Here is a 20,768-nt window from a genome sequence, read left to right as displayed (position 1 = left end):
GCAGTTACAGATTTTATTTTCCTGGGCTCCATGATCACTGCAGATGGAGACAGCAGCCACGAAATTAAAAGACGCCTTCTTCTTGGGAGGAAAGCGATGACAAATCTTGACAGCATCTTAAAAAACAGAGACATCACCTTGCCAACAAAAGTCCGAATAGTCAAAGCTATGGTTTTTCCTGTGGTGATGTATGGAAGTGAGAGCTGGACCATAAAGAAAACTGACCGCCGAAGAATTGATGCCTTTGAATTGTGGTGCTGGAGGAGACTCTTGAGAATCCCCTGGACTGCAAGGAGAACAAACCTATCAATTCTAAAGGAAATCAACCCTGAGTGCTCACTGGAAGGACAGATCCTGAAGCTGAGGCTCCAGTACTTTGGCCATCTCATGAGAAGAGAAGACTCCCTGGAAAAGACCCTGATAATGGGAAAGTGTGATGGCAAGAGGAGAAGGGGACGACCGAGGATGAGATGGCTGGACAGTGTCTGTGATGCAACCAACATGAATTTGACACAACTCCGGGAGGCAGTAGAATATAGGAGGGCCTGGCGTGCTCTGGTCCATGGGGTCACGAAGAGTCGGACACGACTAAACGACTAAACGAAATGTATTGTCTACCTGGAAAACCTCAGAAAGAGTCGCCATAAGTCAGAATTGACTTGATGGTATTTATTGGTTTGTTTGCTTGTATACTGCTTATCTGCTTACCAAGACCACTATGGATGGTTCATAGTAGAACAACAAATAACTCATTAAATAATAACTGCAAAAAGAACAATGCAGAAAATCAAATGAACATATTAATCTAATTAAATTAAAAAGAAATATAGCATTTTAAAAAACCATCATCATCACCAACATTTGCCAGGCAGTTGAATCCCAACAATTAAGACTCAGACCACACGTTTTCTCAATAGTTTTTATCCCAGAGCTATAATTGCAATTAATAATGAGCTTAAAGACCACCAGTAGTGAATAATTAGTTGGACTGTGTTACTTGGCCTGCGGTGTAGATGTTTGTATTTTTAGTGGGGGACTTTTAGTGGGTGGGGAGTGTTTGGGGAATTTTATGTGTGTGCATGTGTCTGGTCTCTGGGTGTCTGTGAATTTCGTTGTATGTGTATATACTTACAATGACAATAAATTATTATTATTGAAACAGAATATAAATTAAAATAGAATGTGTAATTAACAGTTTGTTTGAAAGACAGATGTAACATTTTGTAGATTTTCGAGCAATAAAAAAAGTTTTAGTGTGTAGCTTCTGTTTACAATCTTTCCAGTAGTCTTTTGAAGATTATTGCATACTTACATCACTGCCTAATGAAAAGCTTGCCTTTTGTTCATTACATTGTCAGCAACAAGAATTAGCAAAGCAATTTTTTGTAATGACTTACAAATATACTAATACATTATTTTGATGCCTTCCCCTTTGTATCTAACATCTGCTTTGCTGCATCCATGCAAAATTTTAACCAGATTTTACAAGTTATTAAATTTTTAAAAATGTCAAGAAGGTGTCTGCGATTTAAAAAGAAAAGTGAGCAAAGTGTCTCTTGTACATGGTCTTCTCAAACTGCTGGATTTATTGTACCCAGCTTCTCAAATGCAGAGGTTCTAGTTTCTTTCCATCTCAATCAGAGCTGTCCCTTCTACTGTCATCACAATGGCTTTGGTCATTAGTTTACAAGTTACCATGAGCTAAACTCCTCTTACCACTTTTTGATCTATAATCAACAAATATATCATTATATTTATGTGCTCTCGTGTCAGTTCTGACTTAGCAGGTAGAGAATACTCAGAAATGTTTTATCATTCCTTTCTTCCGGGTGTGTGTGTGCGCCCTGGGACTGTGCAGCCTTCCCAAGGCCACACAGGCAGGCATAGTAGGGAAACTGAACTCTCAGTCTCAAGCTCCACAGCCAGACGTCTTAACCTAGCAAGCGGTCCAGGCAGCTAATCAACGTATACTGTCTGTTGTACAAATTCTACTTTTTTTGACTTCTTGCCAGAGGGTAAATCATACAAAAAGCTGAAGTGGTCTTCTTAGTCATGAGACAAATTCATATTTTAATAATATACAAAAATGTGTCCAGATCTTTAAAATCTCTGGATCTCTTCATCAAGCATGATAGTATAAGAAGCAAATGGAAGGAAAGACTTTGTCTGAATGTCTGTAGTACCGTGTCACCGTGAAATCCTCCAGTTACATATCAAAACATGCAGGCTACAATTTCTTCACTAACAACAAACAAGAAAGGAACAAAAATTGTGAAGATAGGTATCAGCATACATCCATGAATTGGCCAGCGTTTTTACCATATTGTACCAGTGGTTTAACAGGGAGAATAATTGTTGGGACTTCGAAGACTCTGGAGAAAATCAAAAACACAGAGGTTTTGGTTGGTTCAGTAAAAATACCGTTAAAATTGTTACCTTTCTGTCAGCTCAAAATCAGAAGGATTAGAACGATTTCTTAAAGCATTAAATCAAGGAAGGTAGCATTGCAGATACAGTGGTGCCTCACAGGACGATTAATCTGCAAGACGATGTTTTTTTGCGATTGCTGTGGCACTTCGCAAGACAATGTTTTCTATGGAGGATTTTTACAAGACAATGTTTTGGTCTATGGTTTGCAAGACGGGTTTCTTTTTTTTTAAGACCGATGCTTCGGCAAGATGGTTTTTCCCCCCATTGGAACACATTAATTACATAAGACCTACTTTTTTATCCCAAAAAAGTGTGTGTGGGGGGGAGTGTATGCTGTTGGCTTCCCAGGAGGCAGATCCTGAAAAGCCAACAGCATACACTTTCTCCCCCACTTTTTTGGGATAAAAAAATAGGTCTTATGTAATTAATGTGTCCCAATGGGGCGGAAAACCATCTTGCAAAGCATCACCAATGGTTTTATGGCTGCAAATTTAAATGATACAGGGTGGTGAAAATAGCCAGGAACCAAAGAATAAAGAGATTCTAAAAACACCAGGGAAATCACAAATGCAATCCCCCATTAACACAAATTATGCAGTTGAGTTCATCACACTTGGGAAAATCATAGGGATCAGCACACCCAAAGTGCAATGGATGAGCCTTACCCTGGAAAAACCACTTTCATGACCATGGTATTTCCCCTGCAAGGTATGAGTTGGAGTGGCTCTTGCACTTTCTACCCCCTTCTGTGCCCTGTCCCCCCAAGGCATGGTGACCCCCTGGCTGCACCTCCCACTCAGTACAGGGCTGCACAGCCCCAGTCCTGCCAGAGGCCACGAGAGCTCCTCAGTGTTTTGGGGCACCCCACAGGACCACCATCAGGGGCTAGGTGTTCCTCCCACAATCCTCTAGTGCACAGGTATTAATATACCTGTTATACTACAGTGGGGCCTCGACTTACGGACGTCCCTACTTATAAAAATTTCGACTTACAAAAAGCTCCGGCCGCAAAATTTTGCTTTGACTTGTGGCCGGAGCTTCAAATTATGGAGGAAAAAAGGCAAGGGGAAAGGGTGGGAAATTCAAACTGTTGGTGGCAAAGAGGCTACTTGTTTGCCCCAACAGTTAGGAAAAGGGAGGCTCAGCCTCCCGGGCTGCCACCGCTGCCAGGAAGCGAGCCATGAGACCATTCTGGCTGGGTTCAGCCTCCCAGGGTTCTCCGCTGCCGTGACTGCTGCCGCCGGGGACCTGGCGCCACCAGAGGCCTCCCAGGGTTCCCCGCCACTCTGACCACCGCTGCTGGGGAAGCCCTGGGAAGCCTCCTGAGGTTCCCCACCGCTGTGGCCGCTGCCGCTGGGGAAGCCTGGGCAACTTCGGCGGCGGTGGTCAGAGTGGCAGGGAACCCCGGGAGGCCTCCCACGGTGATTGTCACTGCGGCGTGGAAACCGGGGAGGCCTCCGGCGGTGGCTGTCATGACTTGCTGTGTTTATTTTCTTTCTTTCTTTCTTTCTTTCTTTCTTTCTTTCTTTCTTTCTTTCTTTCTTTCTTTCTTTCTTTCTTTCTTTCTTTCTTTCTTTCTTTCTTTCTTTCTTTTGGTATTTTTTTCTTCGGCCGGAACGGATTAATTGGTTTTCAATGCATTCCTATGGGAAATGGTGCTTCACCTGACAAAAATTTCGAGTTACGGCCACCGTTCCAATACGGATTTATTTCATAAGTCGAGGCACCACTGTACTAGTAATCATGATTTAGCCAGATGCACACCTGGGCTATGGCATTAATTGATCTCAGAGCACCAGCTGAAGTCTCAGGCAACTTCTGTTTTTCAGGTCAGGAGCTGAATATTAGGGCAAGCAGCACTGGAGAAGAGGAAGTTTTATTTTGGATGATTTTAAAATTTAGACACATCTTCACCCATTTCCAGCTGGCGCCAGGGCTCACTGGCTCAATGTGAACGTGTCAGCATGTTGAAATTGTGCAGCATTGGCACACTAAAATGCCAGGAGCAGCAAAAGATGCTGAGTGAGAAGAGACAGTGAACCAGTCATGCTGTGGTTGAAGCAATGCTAAGCAATGGCAGGAGCATTATGGGCTTGGGGGGTAAGATGTCTTTTGGCTGGCAGTGAGCCTTCCATAAACCGGAAAAGCAGTGTAGGGCTTAACATTTTCTTCATATGCCATGTGTGATTTATATAAAGCCACTGGGGATGTAAGCCCTAGAACAAATGGCAGCAGCTCCAGGACTCATTGTTGGCTGCCCAACTGCTTAAACAATTTTCTCCCTTCCCTGGAATGCCATACTGTTTTATCAGATAAATCTCAACCAGATTCTAATCCATTCATCAAGACTCCCCTTATACTCTGTTTTCCCAAAAATAAGACAGGGTCTTATATTAATTTTTGCTCCAAAAATGCATTAGGGCTTATTTTCAGGGGATGTTTTATTTTTGTCTTGTTCAAACATCTACATTTTTTTCAAATACTGTCATGTCATCTTCTGGTTGTGGCACAATGGTGGAGGGCGGGGTTTCACTTAACTAGGGCTTATTTTTGGAGTAGGACTTATATTACAAGCATCCTGAAAAATCATACTAGGGCTTATTTTCAGGTTAGGTCTTATTTTATGGGAAACAGGGTATGTGTTTCCACAGTCAGCTGGTTCAGAAGTAATTCTGGCCTTTCTCCCCGCTGATGTATGCCCCACCTCTGTGGCACCACTACTGTTTGGCCATGGTCTCAAGTTTTGATCATCACTCTCAGGGAATGAGATGTTGCTGATCAGGCAACTTTACTGTACTGAGCCATAGATATAGTACAGTGGTGCCCCGCATAGCGAGGTTAATCCATTCTGGATTAACCCTCGCTATGTGAAATCGTCGCTAAACGGGTAGGGGAAATGTATTGGAACGCATTAAACTTCGTTTAATGCGTTCCAATACCTTTGTTACTTACCCGTTCAGCGAGGATTCCAGGTGCCGGCAGCCATTTTCGCGCCTTCGCTAAGCGAGGGCAGGGCGTGAAAACGGCTGCCGGCAGCCATTTCCGGGCTTCCGGCGGCCATTTTGGAACCGCCGATCAGCTGTTCGGCGGCTCCAAAATGGCCGCCGCAATACCCGATCTTCGCAATGCGGGTTTTCCCCATTGCGACGATCGGGTATGTTTCCGTATAGCGATCCCAAAAAAGGGATCGCTATACGGAAACATCGCTATACGGTGTACTCGTTAAGCGAGGCACCACTGTATATGCTACAGTAATGCAGTACTTACAGTAATGGCCAGTACTTTGGCCATCTCATGAGAAGAGAAGACTCCTTGGAAAAAACCTTGATGTTAGGAAAGTGTGATGGCAAGAGGAGAAGGGGACGACTGAGGATGAGATGGTTGGACACCGTCATTGAAGCAACCAAGATGAATTTGACACAAGTACAGGAGGCAGTGGAAGATAGAAGGGGCTGGCTTGCTCTGGTCCATGGGGTCACAAAGAGTCGGACACGACTAAACGACGACAGTAATGCTGCCTCAAACTATGTTACACTATGATGGATTTTCCTTTCTCTTCTAAAACATTTGGAAAGACTTGCTGAATATATTTAGATCATCATATTATGGACGTATAGCGATTTAAGTAATCCCTATTATGCCATGTGACTGGAGAGGGATGATAAATTGCCTCAGTGGCACATGTTTTGGTAGTGTTCCTACCCTTGTAGATCACCATTGTGAAAAGTGATGTATTTTTCACTGAAAAGGAGCAAAGAGAGAAAATATTCAAGATACAAACTAATAAATACTGATCTATAAAATGTTTGTAATTGTACTGGGTTTGCTGGCATACTTCATATTTAACGTTTTCACTCTGCTCCCATTGTTTTGGAAAACTTAGATGTCAAGAGCTATTTATTCTTAGGTACTGCATCATATGGTAACCAGCTGGGTATGAAATATTTATTTTTGAGTTTGCACTGCATCTACATTTACAGTACTGCTCTAAATTCTGCTGTCATAGCATATATGAACAGTTACTTTAAGAAGTGTTGTTTTCTTTTAATTGTAAAATACATGAATATTGAGAGGCGAAATTAGATGCTGGGGCTAGTGGCTAAACAGTGTCAACATACCAATACAGGGTGCTTTTATGTCAGATGGTAATTGTTATGTGCCATCAAGTTGATTCTAACTAAAGGCAACTACTAGAGATTTCAAGGTACATAAGATGCTTAAGGAGTTGTTTCCCCATTGCCATTCTAGGGTTCCTGAATCTTTGTCACTGGAAGGTCTAGGAGGGTGATTAGACTAGCCAGTTTGAATATCTGTGTCTGAACCTGACTTGTAGACATCAGTGCTATTTGTACAGTAGGAATAAATTTGTGGATAATGGGGCGTGCTTGGCTTTTGATGCTGGGGTGGAAGAATAAGGTACTAGGAGGACAAGTAGAAAAGGAGAGGAGTGTAACAGGTTCCCTCTTCTATAGATAGGATCGGATGTCATTTGGAAGGGAGAGACAGGTCCACCTGGCCAACGGCTGTTTTCAACATTGGACCATGTACTTACAGCTTTTTCTTTGTGGTTCTGTGATCCATTTCCACAGTGCAGCAGCAGTCAATACTGCATTCCCTCAAAAAGCCCTTTCTTGGATGACTGCCTAGAGACTCCAGCAAGTCTGGAATGAAGCAGCCTGCTTTTTGGTGAGCCCAGTTGCTAGAAGTGCAAATGCAGTACGGTAGCTGTAACCTCCTAAAGCTGTGTACTCAGAATTTAGGATTGATGTTCTTTAATAAGTTGGTTTGGCTACACTCCCTGTACCTATAACATCCTAAATAACTTGAATCTCTAACCACAGGGATTGCCCACTATTCTCTGCATACCATAGAGAGACATCCACATGAGGCACAGCAATAGTCTCTGTGTGAGGAAAGAAAAGAGAAGGTATTCCCTAAGAAATGATTTTTTTCCCTTTATGGGCTTATGGATTGAGAAAAATTAAAAGTATTGGGCTTGTATAATGTCCAAAGAAGGATAACAGATACCAAAGATACAGAAGTGGTAAAAGAGTAGTTAGTATTTAGGAAAGTGAGAATATGAGTGACAAGGAATGTCAGGCGCAGCTACAGAGTAAACTTCGGGGAATTGGGAGGACAGTACATGCTATAATCAGTAAATTGGTTAGTAATTTGCTAAGACAATTTAGAAATGTGTGTATACCCGTTACTAATATATTATGCTCAGTGCTTAGTATAAAGTGTATTATTTTTGAGGCATTTACAGTACTCTTTAGAACATTTTAGAAAGATAGTCAAAATCCTACTGGTTTTGTCCACCTTCATAACAGTATTGGCATAAATTACAGCAACAAATAGCTGCAAGTTAAGAAATTGATGTAGGCTTTTGCTGTTCGATGCCAAGTTGCATAGTTTGGTGTATGACAGCAAAAGCCTATGCTGACTTATTAACTTGCATCAGTTTGCCAAGACCTATGCCTATTGCATTATGCAGATGTAAAAACTTAATAGAATTCTGGGCACTGTTTTGGTTTGGTGAAGAGTAGCCCTGAATCCTGGCACAAGAATTTGAACTGCTCTAGAATTTACTCCTGTTAAGAGCATTTGTTACTTGGACTGACCTGATGGGAAAGCTTCTTGAGATTATATCTGAAATGCCTTGCTTTACCAAGGATTTCATGGAACAACAAAGATTATTCTACAATTTGCATGTTTTGAGAGGTGTTTTTTGTTTTGTTTTGTTTTTATACTAAATTTTTCCTTTGTTATGAGTGGGGAATCCTTCAGCTCCTACAGTGATCTGCAGAAGTTTATCTAAATTCATTCTGGATAGCCTGTCATATTTTTAAAAATTCAGATTAGTTCAGAATATCACTAGTTACAAATTTGTAACAGAAGCCTGCCCTTTAGAGAGCATAATGTAGGCGATCTGAGAAAATCTGCCATGAAACTGTTGAAAAAGAACAGGATGTATTTCAAAATACCAGTAGAAATGCCACTGGGAAAGAATCTTTCTCCATTATACCCTCTTTTTCTGTATCATTTTAATCAAATAATGTGATAGTGTTCAAATAGGGTTTATAAAAGTCACATAGTGGTCAATACTACTGACCACTATAGCTATTTCCCACTGCGTTTCCATTTTTAACTAGGATGGGAAATGTCCTGCATGATGTTAGACTACAGCTCCCATTACCCACAAATAGTGCCCATGCTGGCCGAGCCTCATAGGAGTTGGAGTAGAAGAACTACAAAAGCCAAAAGTTCCCAACTCTGATTTAGAGTCATGGAGAGGTCCCCAACCGATGCCGGTCCATGGCCTGAGCTGGACCGGGCCACGGGGACAGACCTCCCGCCCCACCCCCCGCACGATGAATAGCCATTGGACCTAGACATTAAGGGCCTCCCAGCGTGATCCCAGCCTTTGAACACTGAACCACGCTGGGACTTCGCGGGCCGTGAGTGCATGTGCACTCCCTTCCTGTCTTGCTGCTGATGGCGTCACGCTCCACCGGTGTTTTGTCCACTCCGCATCTCTGTTTCTTCCTGCACTCCCCCAGGTGGGGCAGTGAGGTGGGTGAGAGGGAGGCTCCGGGGTGCCTCAGCGTTGAATGTAGGAGGAGCCAGAGGAGGCAGGTGGGTGGCAGAGGCGGAGCTGCTCCTGCCCCCACGGCGTGTTTACTGAGCCCAAGCCAGGCAGGCAAAGCAAGCAAGCAACAGCCAAGCAAGGAAGCAAGGCTGGTGCTGAGCCCTTTCCCCAGCAAGGCCAAGCAAGCCTCCAGCCGCCCCAGCACCGCCCCAGCGCAGCGACGTGATGGAGGCCCAGTGGATGCAGCTCCTGTATGACTCCCACTCACCGCTGCTGGTGCTGCTGGCGGTGGTGGCAGGGCTGGGCTTCGGATCTGCCATGGGTGAGCTGCAGCCCGTCCTCAACCCCTGGATGGCTCCTCCACCACCCGGGCCCTTGCAGGGCTGTGCCCGGGAGTAGCAGGAGGAGGAAGAGGCAGGCGGGGAGCGCAGCCAAATGTTAATTTTGGCAACCGAGGGGCACCGACCCGGGCACCCTGGCCCACTCTCACATGCATGGCTGGGTTTCGGGGGGGAGAAAAGATGTGTGACGGCCTTGCACACGTGCACCAGCCCTGTTCACTTACATGGGCGCCCGTCCCCGGGCATCGCCCTGCAGAAGTCCAGCACTGTGGGCGGGATCCCCTGACCTCGTCCCTAGCGCGGTTGTCCTCGTGTGGGGGGGCGGTGGCCTTTTGGGCAGGGCTTTGTTCCCTGTAATGGCCTCTCATTTGGGGGAGGCGAGGTGTAGAGGCGAAAAGTGAAGTTTTGTGGTGGACTAGACCCATTGTATTCTGCACGCGCTCAGAGGCACGGAGCACCTGCACGCAGTCCTATGCCTCTTAAACGCTGGGGTTCTCTCTGTAATGCACATCTTTTTTTCCTATGTCTGTGTTTGCTATCAAATGGAAAGATTCCAAAAATGCAACTTGAAACAGAAATAAACAGGAAACTGCGTCCTCTAGGGCTGGCATGCGGGCAGCTCTCGTGCCCCTACGGAAGAGGCGAGCCCGGGGGCCTGTCTTTCAGGCCCTTTACCTGTTTTTCTTTTCTTTTCTTTTTCTTTCTTTCTTTCTTTCTTTCTTTCTTTCTTTCTTTCTTTCTTTCTTTCTTTCTTTCTTTCTTTCTTTCTTTCTTTCTTTCTTTCTTTCTTTCTTTCTTTCTTTCTTTCTTTCTTTCTTTCTTTCTTTCTTTCTTTCTTTCTTTCTCCCAAACTGGAGAAACTGAGCTTTAATGTGGGGGGGGGGGGAGGGGGTTCATGGCATGGAAAGCACTTCTTTGAAGTACCCCTGCAGTGGCCTTTCCTCTCATCGACAGTAAACATGTGCTTTGTTTACGTATGCAATGCTTACAGGGAAAAATAAAAGACTAGTAAAGAAGACAAAAACGTGGTGGTACCTTATATTTCTTTAATGTGAGCTTTTGTGGACAAGAATAATCATAATAATCTTGGAACAGCAGAGCCGGAAGGGGCCCTAGGGATCATCAAGTCCAGCCCTGCCAAGGAGGCCCAGTGGGGGAATCGAACTCCCAACCTCTGGATCCACAGGTGGATACACTGAGCCATCCAGACAAGCCCACTTCCTCAGACATAAGGGAAAATGATATAGCACGACAAATATTTATACATGGCATTAAAATAAGAGAGACCAAAATACAGAGATTGTGGTTAGTTGGTAGGAAAGTCACTGGGCGTTTAGGGTTGTGGTGACAACACCTTTGATGTGCAAGTTTCTCATTGAAGCTTGTGCTGCAAGTAATGTGAGAACCTCTGTAATAAAATATCAATGATAGAATAACATGAATGTTAATTATACTGGCTTATTTATTTAATATAGGTAAGGATAATTTACAGTATTTAAAATATTTTTGAGGGTTATTTATTTAAAATATTTTTACCCTGCCTTTCTCCTAAAGAAAGAAATCAAGGCAGTTTAAAATTTGGGCATCCAAGCTCAGATGAATCCAGGAGCACACCCCAGATGTTGGCAGAATATTGTGTTGATGCAGTTCCAGCCTCCTTTTTTTTCCAGCCACCCAGTTCATTGCCCACTGTACTACTCACTTTTAGATAGTCACTTTTAGTTTCTTGATTTCAGGAACTTTTTCTCATTCTGTCTGGCAAGGGTTTTATTCTGGTCTCTTAGATCTCTGATTTGAATCCCTACTTGTGCTTCTGTTATTAGAAGCTGGGGCACTGCGATTCAGACACTTTTCTACTCCAATTTATTCATAAAAGTAGCATTCCTTTGCTGTGCTTCACAGAAGGTTTTGCTCTTTTACAGCCCCTTATGTCCATTAGCATAAGAAAAATCTTCGCTGGGCAAACTGGCTTAGATATCTTCAATTTGACAGGGTTAAATCTGTAGCCCAGCATCTCACAAAGAGGGGCACTTTGCTTTTGGTAAGGGAAACAAGAATGAGCAGAAGGTTTTTGCATCACTACATTTCAGAGCCCACCTTGTTCTTTATGGTGGGGATGACTTGAGACCCCCACCATAAAGAACAGACCCCTGTCCAGCTATAAAGTATGTAGACAGAGCTATTTTCATATCTGTGAGGAAGGGTGTTTAAAATTTCAGCTGGGAGTAGGGTTGCCTTGTTTCTAACTTGTTTCGCTCATGTAGTTATGGCATTTTTTGCATGTAAGGCAGCGTACAACTTTAAAGGACAAAATAAAGGCTAACCCAAGTGAGCATATAAATACTGAAAAAGGTCAAACAAATACAGTGGATATAAAAGGTTATCACACCCCTGTTCATGGACGCCAGCGGCAGCAGCCCCCCCCCCCAGTCCTTGGAAGAATGGTCTTCAACAAAACTGGTCCCTGGCATTAAAAAGGTTGGGGACCACTACCCTCCACGCATGAAATGCAGATAGCATATCACAGCCTGTGGTTCAAATTGTTACTTGAAATGGAATAGTGTTTGCTTTCTGCTTGGTAAGTAATTTTGAGTGAGGACTGTCATGTTCTTGTAAATGCTGAAAAGAAAAATGAAATTGGAACTCATTGTTTTTCCCAGATGATGACGACAACATGGATGGCTCAGCTTTTATTAGAACAAAAGCTGTGAGAATGGAAAAGAAGTGTGAGGAGCAGAATTCAGATGGTGGAAGTTCTTTCTTCTACCAGATGTCTTATCTTCACTATCCTTCAACAACACAGTTACGCAGTTGTATGTCTGCATGGGCATACAAGCCAGTGAGGAGCCCTGTTCCTCTCACAAGCTTCTTGTCAAAACACAAAATTACTTAATTCATAGTCAAGATTCTGTAAAGATTTCATTTTCAATAGGGCTGAGCATTGGGTTCTACATTTTAGCTCAAGAGTCTTGTGTTGATGGGAATGATCTGTGTAGCTGAGAAAAGATTCCCTTGAGTGTAAGCTACTCTTTTCAGCTTCAATGTCCTGATAGTAGAATAAAAGGAAGGTTTTGTGTGTGTGGCTTCCATAATAAATATTTATGAGAACCATCAAGGTTAATATTTTAGTAGTCCTTAGAATATTAATAATTGGTGGGCAATAATGTTTTGGCATTATTTGAATTGATTCTAGAGAGAAGTGTGAGAGCAAAAAGCAGGAATATTGGCAGTATGATCATTGTCTTGAACTGGTGGTTATATAAAGCAGTTTGATAAGTTTGTGTAGAAGAGCATGGAAGTGGCCTGGCTATCTTTTCCCACTTCCTGTCTTTTTGACTTGAACCTTATTTTTCTTTATCTCTACACTGGCCTTTTTGCCCACCCTGATTCACTCCAAGTTGTGTTGTGCTGCAGGCTTGCAAACTGCAGCTTGAATGACGTGAAGTTTGTAAAAAATAGTGACGCGGATGTAATGCTCCTCCTAGTTGTCTCTGGAACTAAAGTATGTGAGAGATTTGCTGACAAGGACAGAGTAAGAACAAAAGCTATGGGTTGTGGCTTCTGAGAACAACTAGATTGTGAAGTTGTAATATAGTTCACAGGCCTTTTTATAGTTAACATGTGTAAAATTGGTAGATTTAAGGTATCTTTATTGAGCACATCCAATATAAATTTTTATATGTAGGATACATTTAATGCTACCAGACGGTGCTAACTGAAAAGGGTTTCCTTGTACTGGTAATTACCTGGTGACTGAAATCCTAGTGAAAAAAAATCACATGTGTAAAATATGTTCTACAAGTGGTCTTTTTTTTTTAAAAAAAAAATTCTGTCATAAGCCTGAGCATGTAAATAAGTGTGTGTGCAGCCATGTGCCAGTCAACCAGAAGAATTGCAAACACCAGTTACACAATTTTGGGTTTCTGCTAATCCATTATAATAGATTCCATCTGCTATTTTCAGGGGTTTTCAAGCAGAGCCAACAATATTTGGATTCTACCTTAATTTGGAAAAGGAGGCAGTGTGAGTGTGTGTATGCATCATGTATAGGTCCTGAGTGAGTTGCATAATTTCACTGATTGAGTTTGACACATGGATGTTGTCAAGACTGTCATTTGACAGACGTAGCCTTCAATTGTAGTTGATGACTGGATGTTCCCACTGTGGAATTTGCATACTGAAGCAGGGAATGAGTGGTGTCTGCATATTGTAGCATGGAGGAGGATGGCAGCAGTTGTAACTCTTAGGTTGCATTAGCATTCCTTCCCCAAACCTCTGGGTTTGGGGAAAAACCCATATGCAATTGTGCCAGGAATCAGGGCTGCAGAGATACTTTGGGCCTGATACTCTATTTATTCTTAAGCATTCCTGTGGGGAACACACTGGGGACTTACATAACTGGTTACAGGGTACATGAGGTTTAAGGCACATGTGAGCTAGTTATTGTTGACCTCAGCTCCTATCATATTTCTCCCTTAACTATATGGCCTTGAGCTGATGGGAGCTGAGTCTTATGTTCTGCATCTTGGTTTTAATAGAAGCGTGGATGCACCATGGAAGAGTTTGTGTCTGCTGGTTAACTGGAAATTCTGGTTTTTGTGTAAGGTTGAATTTTTTTCACCTTGTCCTTTTTCCTGTCACCCACGTATTGTACATTTTGAACACAATTAGACTCTCATCCAGCTTTTAGATATGCAGTGTGTCATCATCTTGAAGCCACCCACAGTGGCCTCTTTTTCCCCACCCATCTTCAAGTTTTAGTTACATATGCATGTTTACAGTAGATTCCTTGCCTGTTGTTGTTGCTTAGTTGTAAAGTCGTGTCCGACTCTTCGTGACCCCATGGACCAGACCACGCCAGGCCCGCCTGTCTTCCACTGCCTCCTGCAATTTGGTCAAATTCATGTTGGTCGCTTCAATGCCACTGTCCAACCATCTCATCCTCTGTCGTCCCCCTTGCCTTCTCACTTTCCCAACATCAGGGTCTTTTCCAAGGAGTCTTCTCTTCTCATGAGATGGCTAAAGTATTGGAGCCTCAGCTTCAGGATCTGTCCTTCCAGTGAGCACTCAGGGTTTATTTCCTTCAGAACGGATAGGTTTGTTCTCCTTGCAGTCCAGCGGACTCTCAAGTGCCTCCTCCAGCACCACAGTTCAAAAGGATCAATTCTTCAGAGGTCAGCCTTCTTTATGGTCCAGCTCCTCGCCTGACTCCCCTTTAATTTTCAGTTTGACTTGTTAGCTTTGACTCATTGATTTCATAGTAATATGTTACTCTGGAAAATGCAGATCAAAGAATAGAGATGCTGCCTGTGCTACATGGGGTTACACTCCCTCTGTAAACAACAGGTGCACAGCTTTGATGTGCTCCTGGATTCATCTCTGAGCCTGGATGCCCAGGTTTTGTCAGTGGCCGGGAGTGCCTTTGCACAGTTGAAACTAGTGTACCGGCTGTGCCTGTTCCTGGAGAGGTCTGATCTGGCTACAGTAATGCATGCCTTAGTTACATCCTGGCTGGATTACTGTAAACCACTCTATGTGGGACTACCTCTGGAAAGTATCAGGAAACTTTAGCGGGTCCAAACTGCAGCAGCCAGTTTATTGACTGGGGCTGGTTACAGGGATCACATCTGTTACAACAGATCCATTTCCAGGGAACAATTCAAAGTGCTAGCTTTAATCTATAAAACCCTAAAAAGCTTGGGTCCAAGTATATAAAAGATTTCATCTTCTTTTGGGCCTGCCGAAATGTTTTCATCAGTGGAGGCCTTTCTCTCAATCCCAACACTTCTCCCAGACTTTGGAACTCCCTTCCTCAGGAGGCCAGATTGGCCCCATCTTTGCTGTCCTTCTGCAAACAGGCAAGACTTTTCTCTTCAGGCAGGCTTTTCCTTAGTGACTGTCTGTCTGAGAGAGGTTTTTTTTAATGGAATGGTTTGTAATTTTGTTATTTTAAAATCTGTTTCAGTAATGCTTTTACCTAACATTTTAAATATAATGTTTATTTAATTCTTTTAAAATATAATTTTCTGTCTTTAACTTTTACTATTTTATATGTAAGCCACATTGAGTCCTTTAAGAGAACAGTGGGATAAAAATATTTTAAATAAACAAATGAATAAATAATAAATACATTAGGATGGGAGACATATGGTTTTGTGTTTAAATGAGAAATGATGGGATTTGTAGTCCAGCAACATTTCAAGAGCACATGTTCCTCACTCTGATCCATGAAAAAGTTAGGTTCCCACCCCCCTTCCTAGCAGAGCTCGCTCGCTTTAGTGACTATTCTCAAATCCTTGATTTTGTTATGAGATGTGAAAATAACTTCTTATCTGCTTGAGCTCATCAAGGCAGCACAGAAACTTGCCGGAGCAACTCAGTGAGAAATTTTGTGCCTGAAGACATGAAGCGAAAGTTGAAGGTCACTTTCCCTTATGTCGCTATTTCAGTATGTGAACTGACCATATTTTATTGGGTCACTGCTGTCCAGTTTGAATTCATCTCTGTTTTGCGTCTCTCCACTGAGAGGGCACAACATTAAACAGACAGAGTGAACGAGCTCTCATGTACAGACTGTCCAGTCAGCCAAGTGATTGCTGATGGCAGAGATAACGATGCGACAGGCCAGGAATGCCCTGATGCAATCTGGTTTACATGTCTATTTATCTCTGCTTGTGTATGTGGATACGGTCATTCTCTGCTAAGGCTGAAATTCTTTTCTGTTTTTATATTCAGCAAGCTAGGGAGAAAAATACTCTCTTGGTTTCTCTTTCCCACTCCATAGACCTACATACCTTTGTTTTATTGTCTTTTCTAAGTGCTGTCTGTGATGAAGTTCTCTGTGAAAGTAGTTTAAATTCTGGTTGGTTGTGATCTTTTTCTTTTTCTTTTTTTAATTGTTTGTCTGGCTCCCTTTCCATTCATTAGAGAAGCTGAGCAGTTTGTCCCTAATAGTGAGTTTTTCTGTTTCTGTTACATGTATCCAGGTGCAAAGGCTAATATTTCCAGTTCTAACAATCCACAAATTCAAAGATCCATATAATATGAAACCTTAGGAGTGGGCCCTCAGCCTATTCAACATTTTATAATTATAGTCCATCATTCATTTTAACAACTTCTCATCTTTTTCTCTCTCAATAAGTTGGATGAAAAGGTCTTGGTTCAGATGTAACATGAAAGGCTGCTCCTTGCAATACTAATGAATTGTGGTAATTTCTTTTGAATACGTGATCATGTGCATCTAAATTTTTTTCTTTCTCTCTTTCTAATGCTGTAGGTTTATTGCCAAGCCGTGTGCCTTAGGCCTAAAAGTTCAGGCCAATGGACCACAAAAAGCTCAGCCTAATGCAATTCTTGAAAAGGTCTTCACTGCAATTACAAAGGTATTGTATATACCTCAATCCTTTTAATTTAATTACTTTGGAAGATTGAAAGTGAAATGTTCTCAATCAAATAGGGAGTATAATTATCATCTTTGACAGAGTCCTCAGCAAAGTCTCCTCTGGGTGATCCCCCGCTTAGCAATAGCACTTTAAGAAACTGCCAGGCTTTCAGTGATCCACTCACTTCTTGCTTTCCTGTAAATAGATGGCTTTGGGTGCTGCCTTCTTCTAAAGATCATCGCTGTTATTACCAGTACACATAGACAAAAAAGAAAGAAAGAAAGAAAGAAAGAAAGAAAGAAAGAAAGAAAGAAAGAAAGAAAGAAAGAAAGAAAGAAAGAAAGAAAGAAAGAAAGAAAGAAAGAAAAGCTGAGTACCTTCCAGGCCTGCCTGTGTGGCACAGTCAGAACAGAGTGTGCTGATGGACTCCAGTTCCCACTGGAACCCAGCTGGGCTGTGCATCAATCAAATGCCAGCACCACACTAGTGCTCTATACTCACCTAAGCTGGACAGGAGAGGATGAACATCAGAGGAGGCAAAATGAATGGCAACCTCCTCATCTGCACCTTCTTGCTTTCAGATCAGAAAGAGAGGGTGTGCACAAATGTACTGCTGATCAGTGAAGCTCATGTTCAGAGCATTCAAGCTGTTAGTTCAACATATTTTGTACGTGGAATGGGAAGCTGCGCCAACTTTTCTTTGACTTTCAAATATTAGTATGATCTGTTTCCTGTGCATGATGGAATTATGCCAAGGAAATTAACACAGAGAACATCTGATCTTAATTTATAAAGTGCTTTATGGTTTAGGACTTTGCTACCATTCAGAGTGCCTCTCCCTTAGATCATCCTCCTGTCCCACGTGCTCCGCCCACTCTGTGATGTTCAGGGTGGCCCTTCCAGAAGAAGCCAGGAAGTCACCCACAAGAAACCGGGCCTTCTTGGTAGTGTTCAGTCCACTTTCTTTCTGTGGAAGTGCAATTGGCCCCCATTTTCCTGAGTTTTCAAAAGAAAGTTAAAACCTGGCTTTTTACCCAGGGCTTTACAGGCCACACCCCTTCGTAAAAATATTTTCTAAATTTATGCCCACCCATAGTTCACCATTCTAAGTCTGGGATTCTTCCTTATGAGGGTTTTTGTTTTTATATGTTCGTTTTAAAAATACTGTTTGTATATTCTTATTTTGTTGGGAGCCACCCAGAGTAGTGGTGTGCCCCCTAAATGGGTGGGGTATAAGTTTAAAGAAATAAAATAAATAAATATGTCTTTATTCAAAGGCATGTTTTAATCAATGACTGTGTTGAACTTTTAGCAATTTTGTTTTTATTTTGACAATGTAACATAATTCATATCTCATTCTCCTTTCCCACCTGCCCTGAAGGTGCACAGCCATTTTTGGCCCTGAGGGCCATCTTCATTGTTTGGTGGCAGCAAGAAGTGTGTGTGTAGAGCAATAGGTGCATGTGCATACATACCTTTTCTCTCTCCCCTCATCTTAACTTACCGCAGTTGGGATTGTTCAGTCTACCTTATCTGTCCACCAAAATGTAGGAGTCACTTCGGCATAGTGAGGGGGAAAACCTCTTCCGTCTCACAACAGGGAAGAGAAGAGCAGATTGTTTTTTCACCCTAGTTACTCACCTGATCATTTGTGTGATGGCAGAAGAGATTCCTCCAAATTCAGGAGATGCACAGGGAGCAGCCCAGAGTCATTGGTTATGCATGTAAATCCTACATTGTTTAGCTGGCATTGTATTTTTCTAAAAGATGGCATAGAGATGTGCATATAGTTAAACTATTGCTATATGTTAAGATTTTTCTGCCTCAGGTGCCAAAATAACTTGAGTAGCCTTGGTACTGTGCACCTTGACTGGTACAGATGGATGCTATTGATTCTTTTGCCATAGACAACAACATGTCTAAGATGAGACCTACAGAAGAGAAATGGAAAATAAAACATTGAAACAAAATTGAACTAGCTGAAGCCCTCAGGAGAGTCAAAATGCTTGAAAAAATGTCGTGGAAAACTGGAGGAAGTTGGAATGGGTTTGGGTATTTGAGTTTCTATTCCATTGTGAGTTGACCTTGATCAGCACTATTTTACTGCCTGTAACATGAAGGAGTAAGAGAGAAATTTCAAATACTTCCCATATTGACAGAACAGATGGAGGAAAATGAAGTTTTGATCTGTGAATTTGAACTACTGCATACCCAGGAGAAATGCTGCAGATACAAAAGCACAAATTCTTCACACACTCAGATGGAAGCCAAACGTGTGGGCCCTTGTATGACTGTTTTTAAACGTTGCTTGAATTTAAATAATTTTGGAAATCATTTGTTTAAAAATCTAGATTATTGCCTAGGTCACTCTCAAGGACTTTCTCTCTAGCTCTTGTGCTTAGAGAAAACCAACCAATAGAGCTGCCTTTAGGAAGTCTTGATGTGAACAAAATCCAGCCACTCTAAACCCTTTTGAAATGCCCTGTGTAAACCCAGCGGAACTCCCCTGAGTCCCAGAAGCCCAAATTAACTAGCACTTGTGTCCTATCACTCAAGGATTAATTAACAAGTTCAGCATTCAAATTCAAATTCTCCCATCTGGGTAAACATCAACACTGCAAGAGAGGTCAAAACCAGGTTGCAAAAATGGTAATGAGTATTGGTGTAGCCAATTTCAGCCTCAGGAACTAGATTTAGAATCTGTCTTCACCAACCAAGAAATACACCAAGTGGAGTTTTTAAACTTTATTTAAAGAATAAGAAAAGGATAAGCCAAATTGAAAAAGAGAAGACACTTTTGAACAAAGCCAATTCAGCTAAAAGAATGATAGGTACAAGAATCATCTGCAAGGAAATAAGAAAGCTTTCTCATCCTAAACTAAATACTGAAGGGTGAGACATCTGAGCCCATGTAGTGTGCTGATTCTTAGCAACAGCATAATGTGCTGCATCTCCATATAAAAGGTCCTCTAACCAGCGGTCCCAACCCCTGGTCCGTGGCCTTGGTAGGGCTCGGCCACTGGGACAGATGAGTGTCGAGCAGGAGGTGAGCAGAGAGCTAATGCTTGAATGCTCACTCCTGTTAGGTTCTAATGCCACTGCTGATCTGACAGGAGGTGGAGCTTCACTCCCCGCTCCCCTCCTGCTGCTGCTAGATCAGCTGTCCCTGTGGCGTTAGAATCTAGTAGGAACCTGCCCTCCTATTACAGTGGTACCTTGACTTACGAACGTTCCTACTCATGACCATTTTGAGTTATGACCAGCTCTGGCTGCAAAATTTTGCTTCTACAGTGGTGACTTGACTTACGAACTTAATCCGTTCCAGAATGGTGTTCGTAAGTCAAAACGTTAGGGAGAGAGTTTGGAGTAAACACATGCTAAACCCACACATTTTATAACAGCACATTTTAAACCAAGCCAGCACAGACCCTTGCAAAAACTTTTCTGATTTGCAAGGGAAGCATGCAGGAACAATTGCAAAAGCACAAAAACAAACGGAGCAGATCAGAAATGCAAAGAGAACGAAGCAAGAAAGCAAGGGAAGCATGCAAGACACATCAAAAATGGGGGGAACCCCAAAAAGCAAACAAACCCTCAACATCCATCAGAAATGGGAACAAACACTCCAAAAAGCAACCAAACCCCCCATCAGAAATGGGGGGGGGGAACCAAAAAACAAACAAACCTTCCCAAAACCCATCACAGGACAGAAACATACCCTCGCAGCCGAAAACCACGCTGCAATAGTACCCAGAACAGTTTTTTAAAAGTATAAAGCAGCACCTTACCTTAGTAGGCAGCCTCCTCGGATCACACACACTAACTGCCGGGGCGAAAGAGCTACAAAGAAGCAGCCTCGTCGCCACCTACAATTAGCTATTTGAATTTCCCACCCTTTCCCCCTGTCTTTTTGTGTTCGCAAGTCAAAGCAAAATTACGGTATGTGAACGGAACTGTTCATAACTCAAAAAGTTTGTAGGTCAAGATGTTTGTAAGTCAAGGCACCACTGTACTTGCGACTGGAGC

The 20,768-nt window shown here is 42.5% G+C and overlaps 1 protein-coding gene and 1 non-coding gene across 3 annotated transcripts in view; one reads left to right on the top strand and one right to left on the bottom strand.

Moving 5' to 3' along the window:
- CERS6 (ceramide synthase 6) overlaps nt 1–20,768 on the top strand; it is a 133,804-nt gene that overhangs the window by 31,030 nt on the left and 82,006 nt on the right. For both annotated transcript variants that reach the window (XM_020789435.3, XM_020789436.3), the window contains exon 2: nt 16,637–16,742. In XM_020789435.3, coding sequence (XP_020645094.3) covers nt 16,637–16,742 — 106 coding nt within the window. The remainder of the gene's footprint in view (nt 1–16,636; nt 16,743–20,768) is intronic.
- On the bottom strand, nt 2,983–3,146 carry LOC140703320 (U1 spliceosomal RNA). Its single transcript, XR_012082759.2, has one exon. It is a non-coding gene; the product is annotated as a U1 spliceosomal RNA (small nuclear RNA).

Source organism: Pogona vitticeps, chromosome 1, assembly GCF_051106095.1.
Source record: "Pogona vitticeps strain Pit_001003342236 chromosome 1, PviZW2.1, whole genome shotgun sequence".
In the NCBI taxonomy this organism is placed as follows: domain Eukaryota; kingdom Metazoa; phylum Chordata; class Lepidosauria; order Squamata; family Agamidae; genus Pogona; species Pogona vitticeps.
The sequence above is the reverse complement of the archived record's forward strand: the minus strand, read 5'-3'. Positions and strand labels throughout refer to the sequence as shown.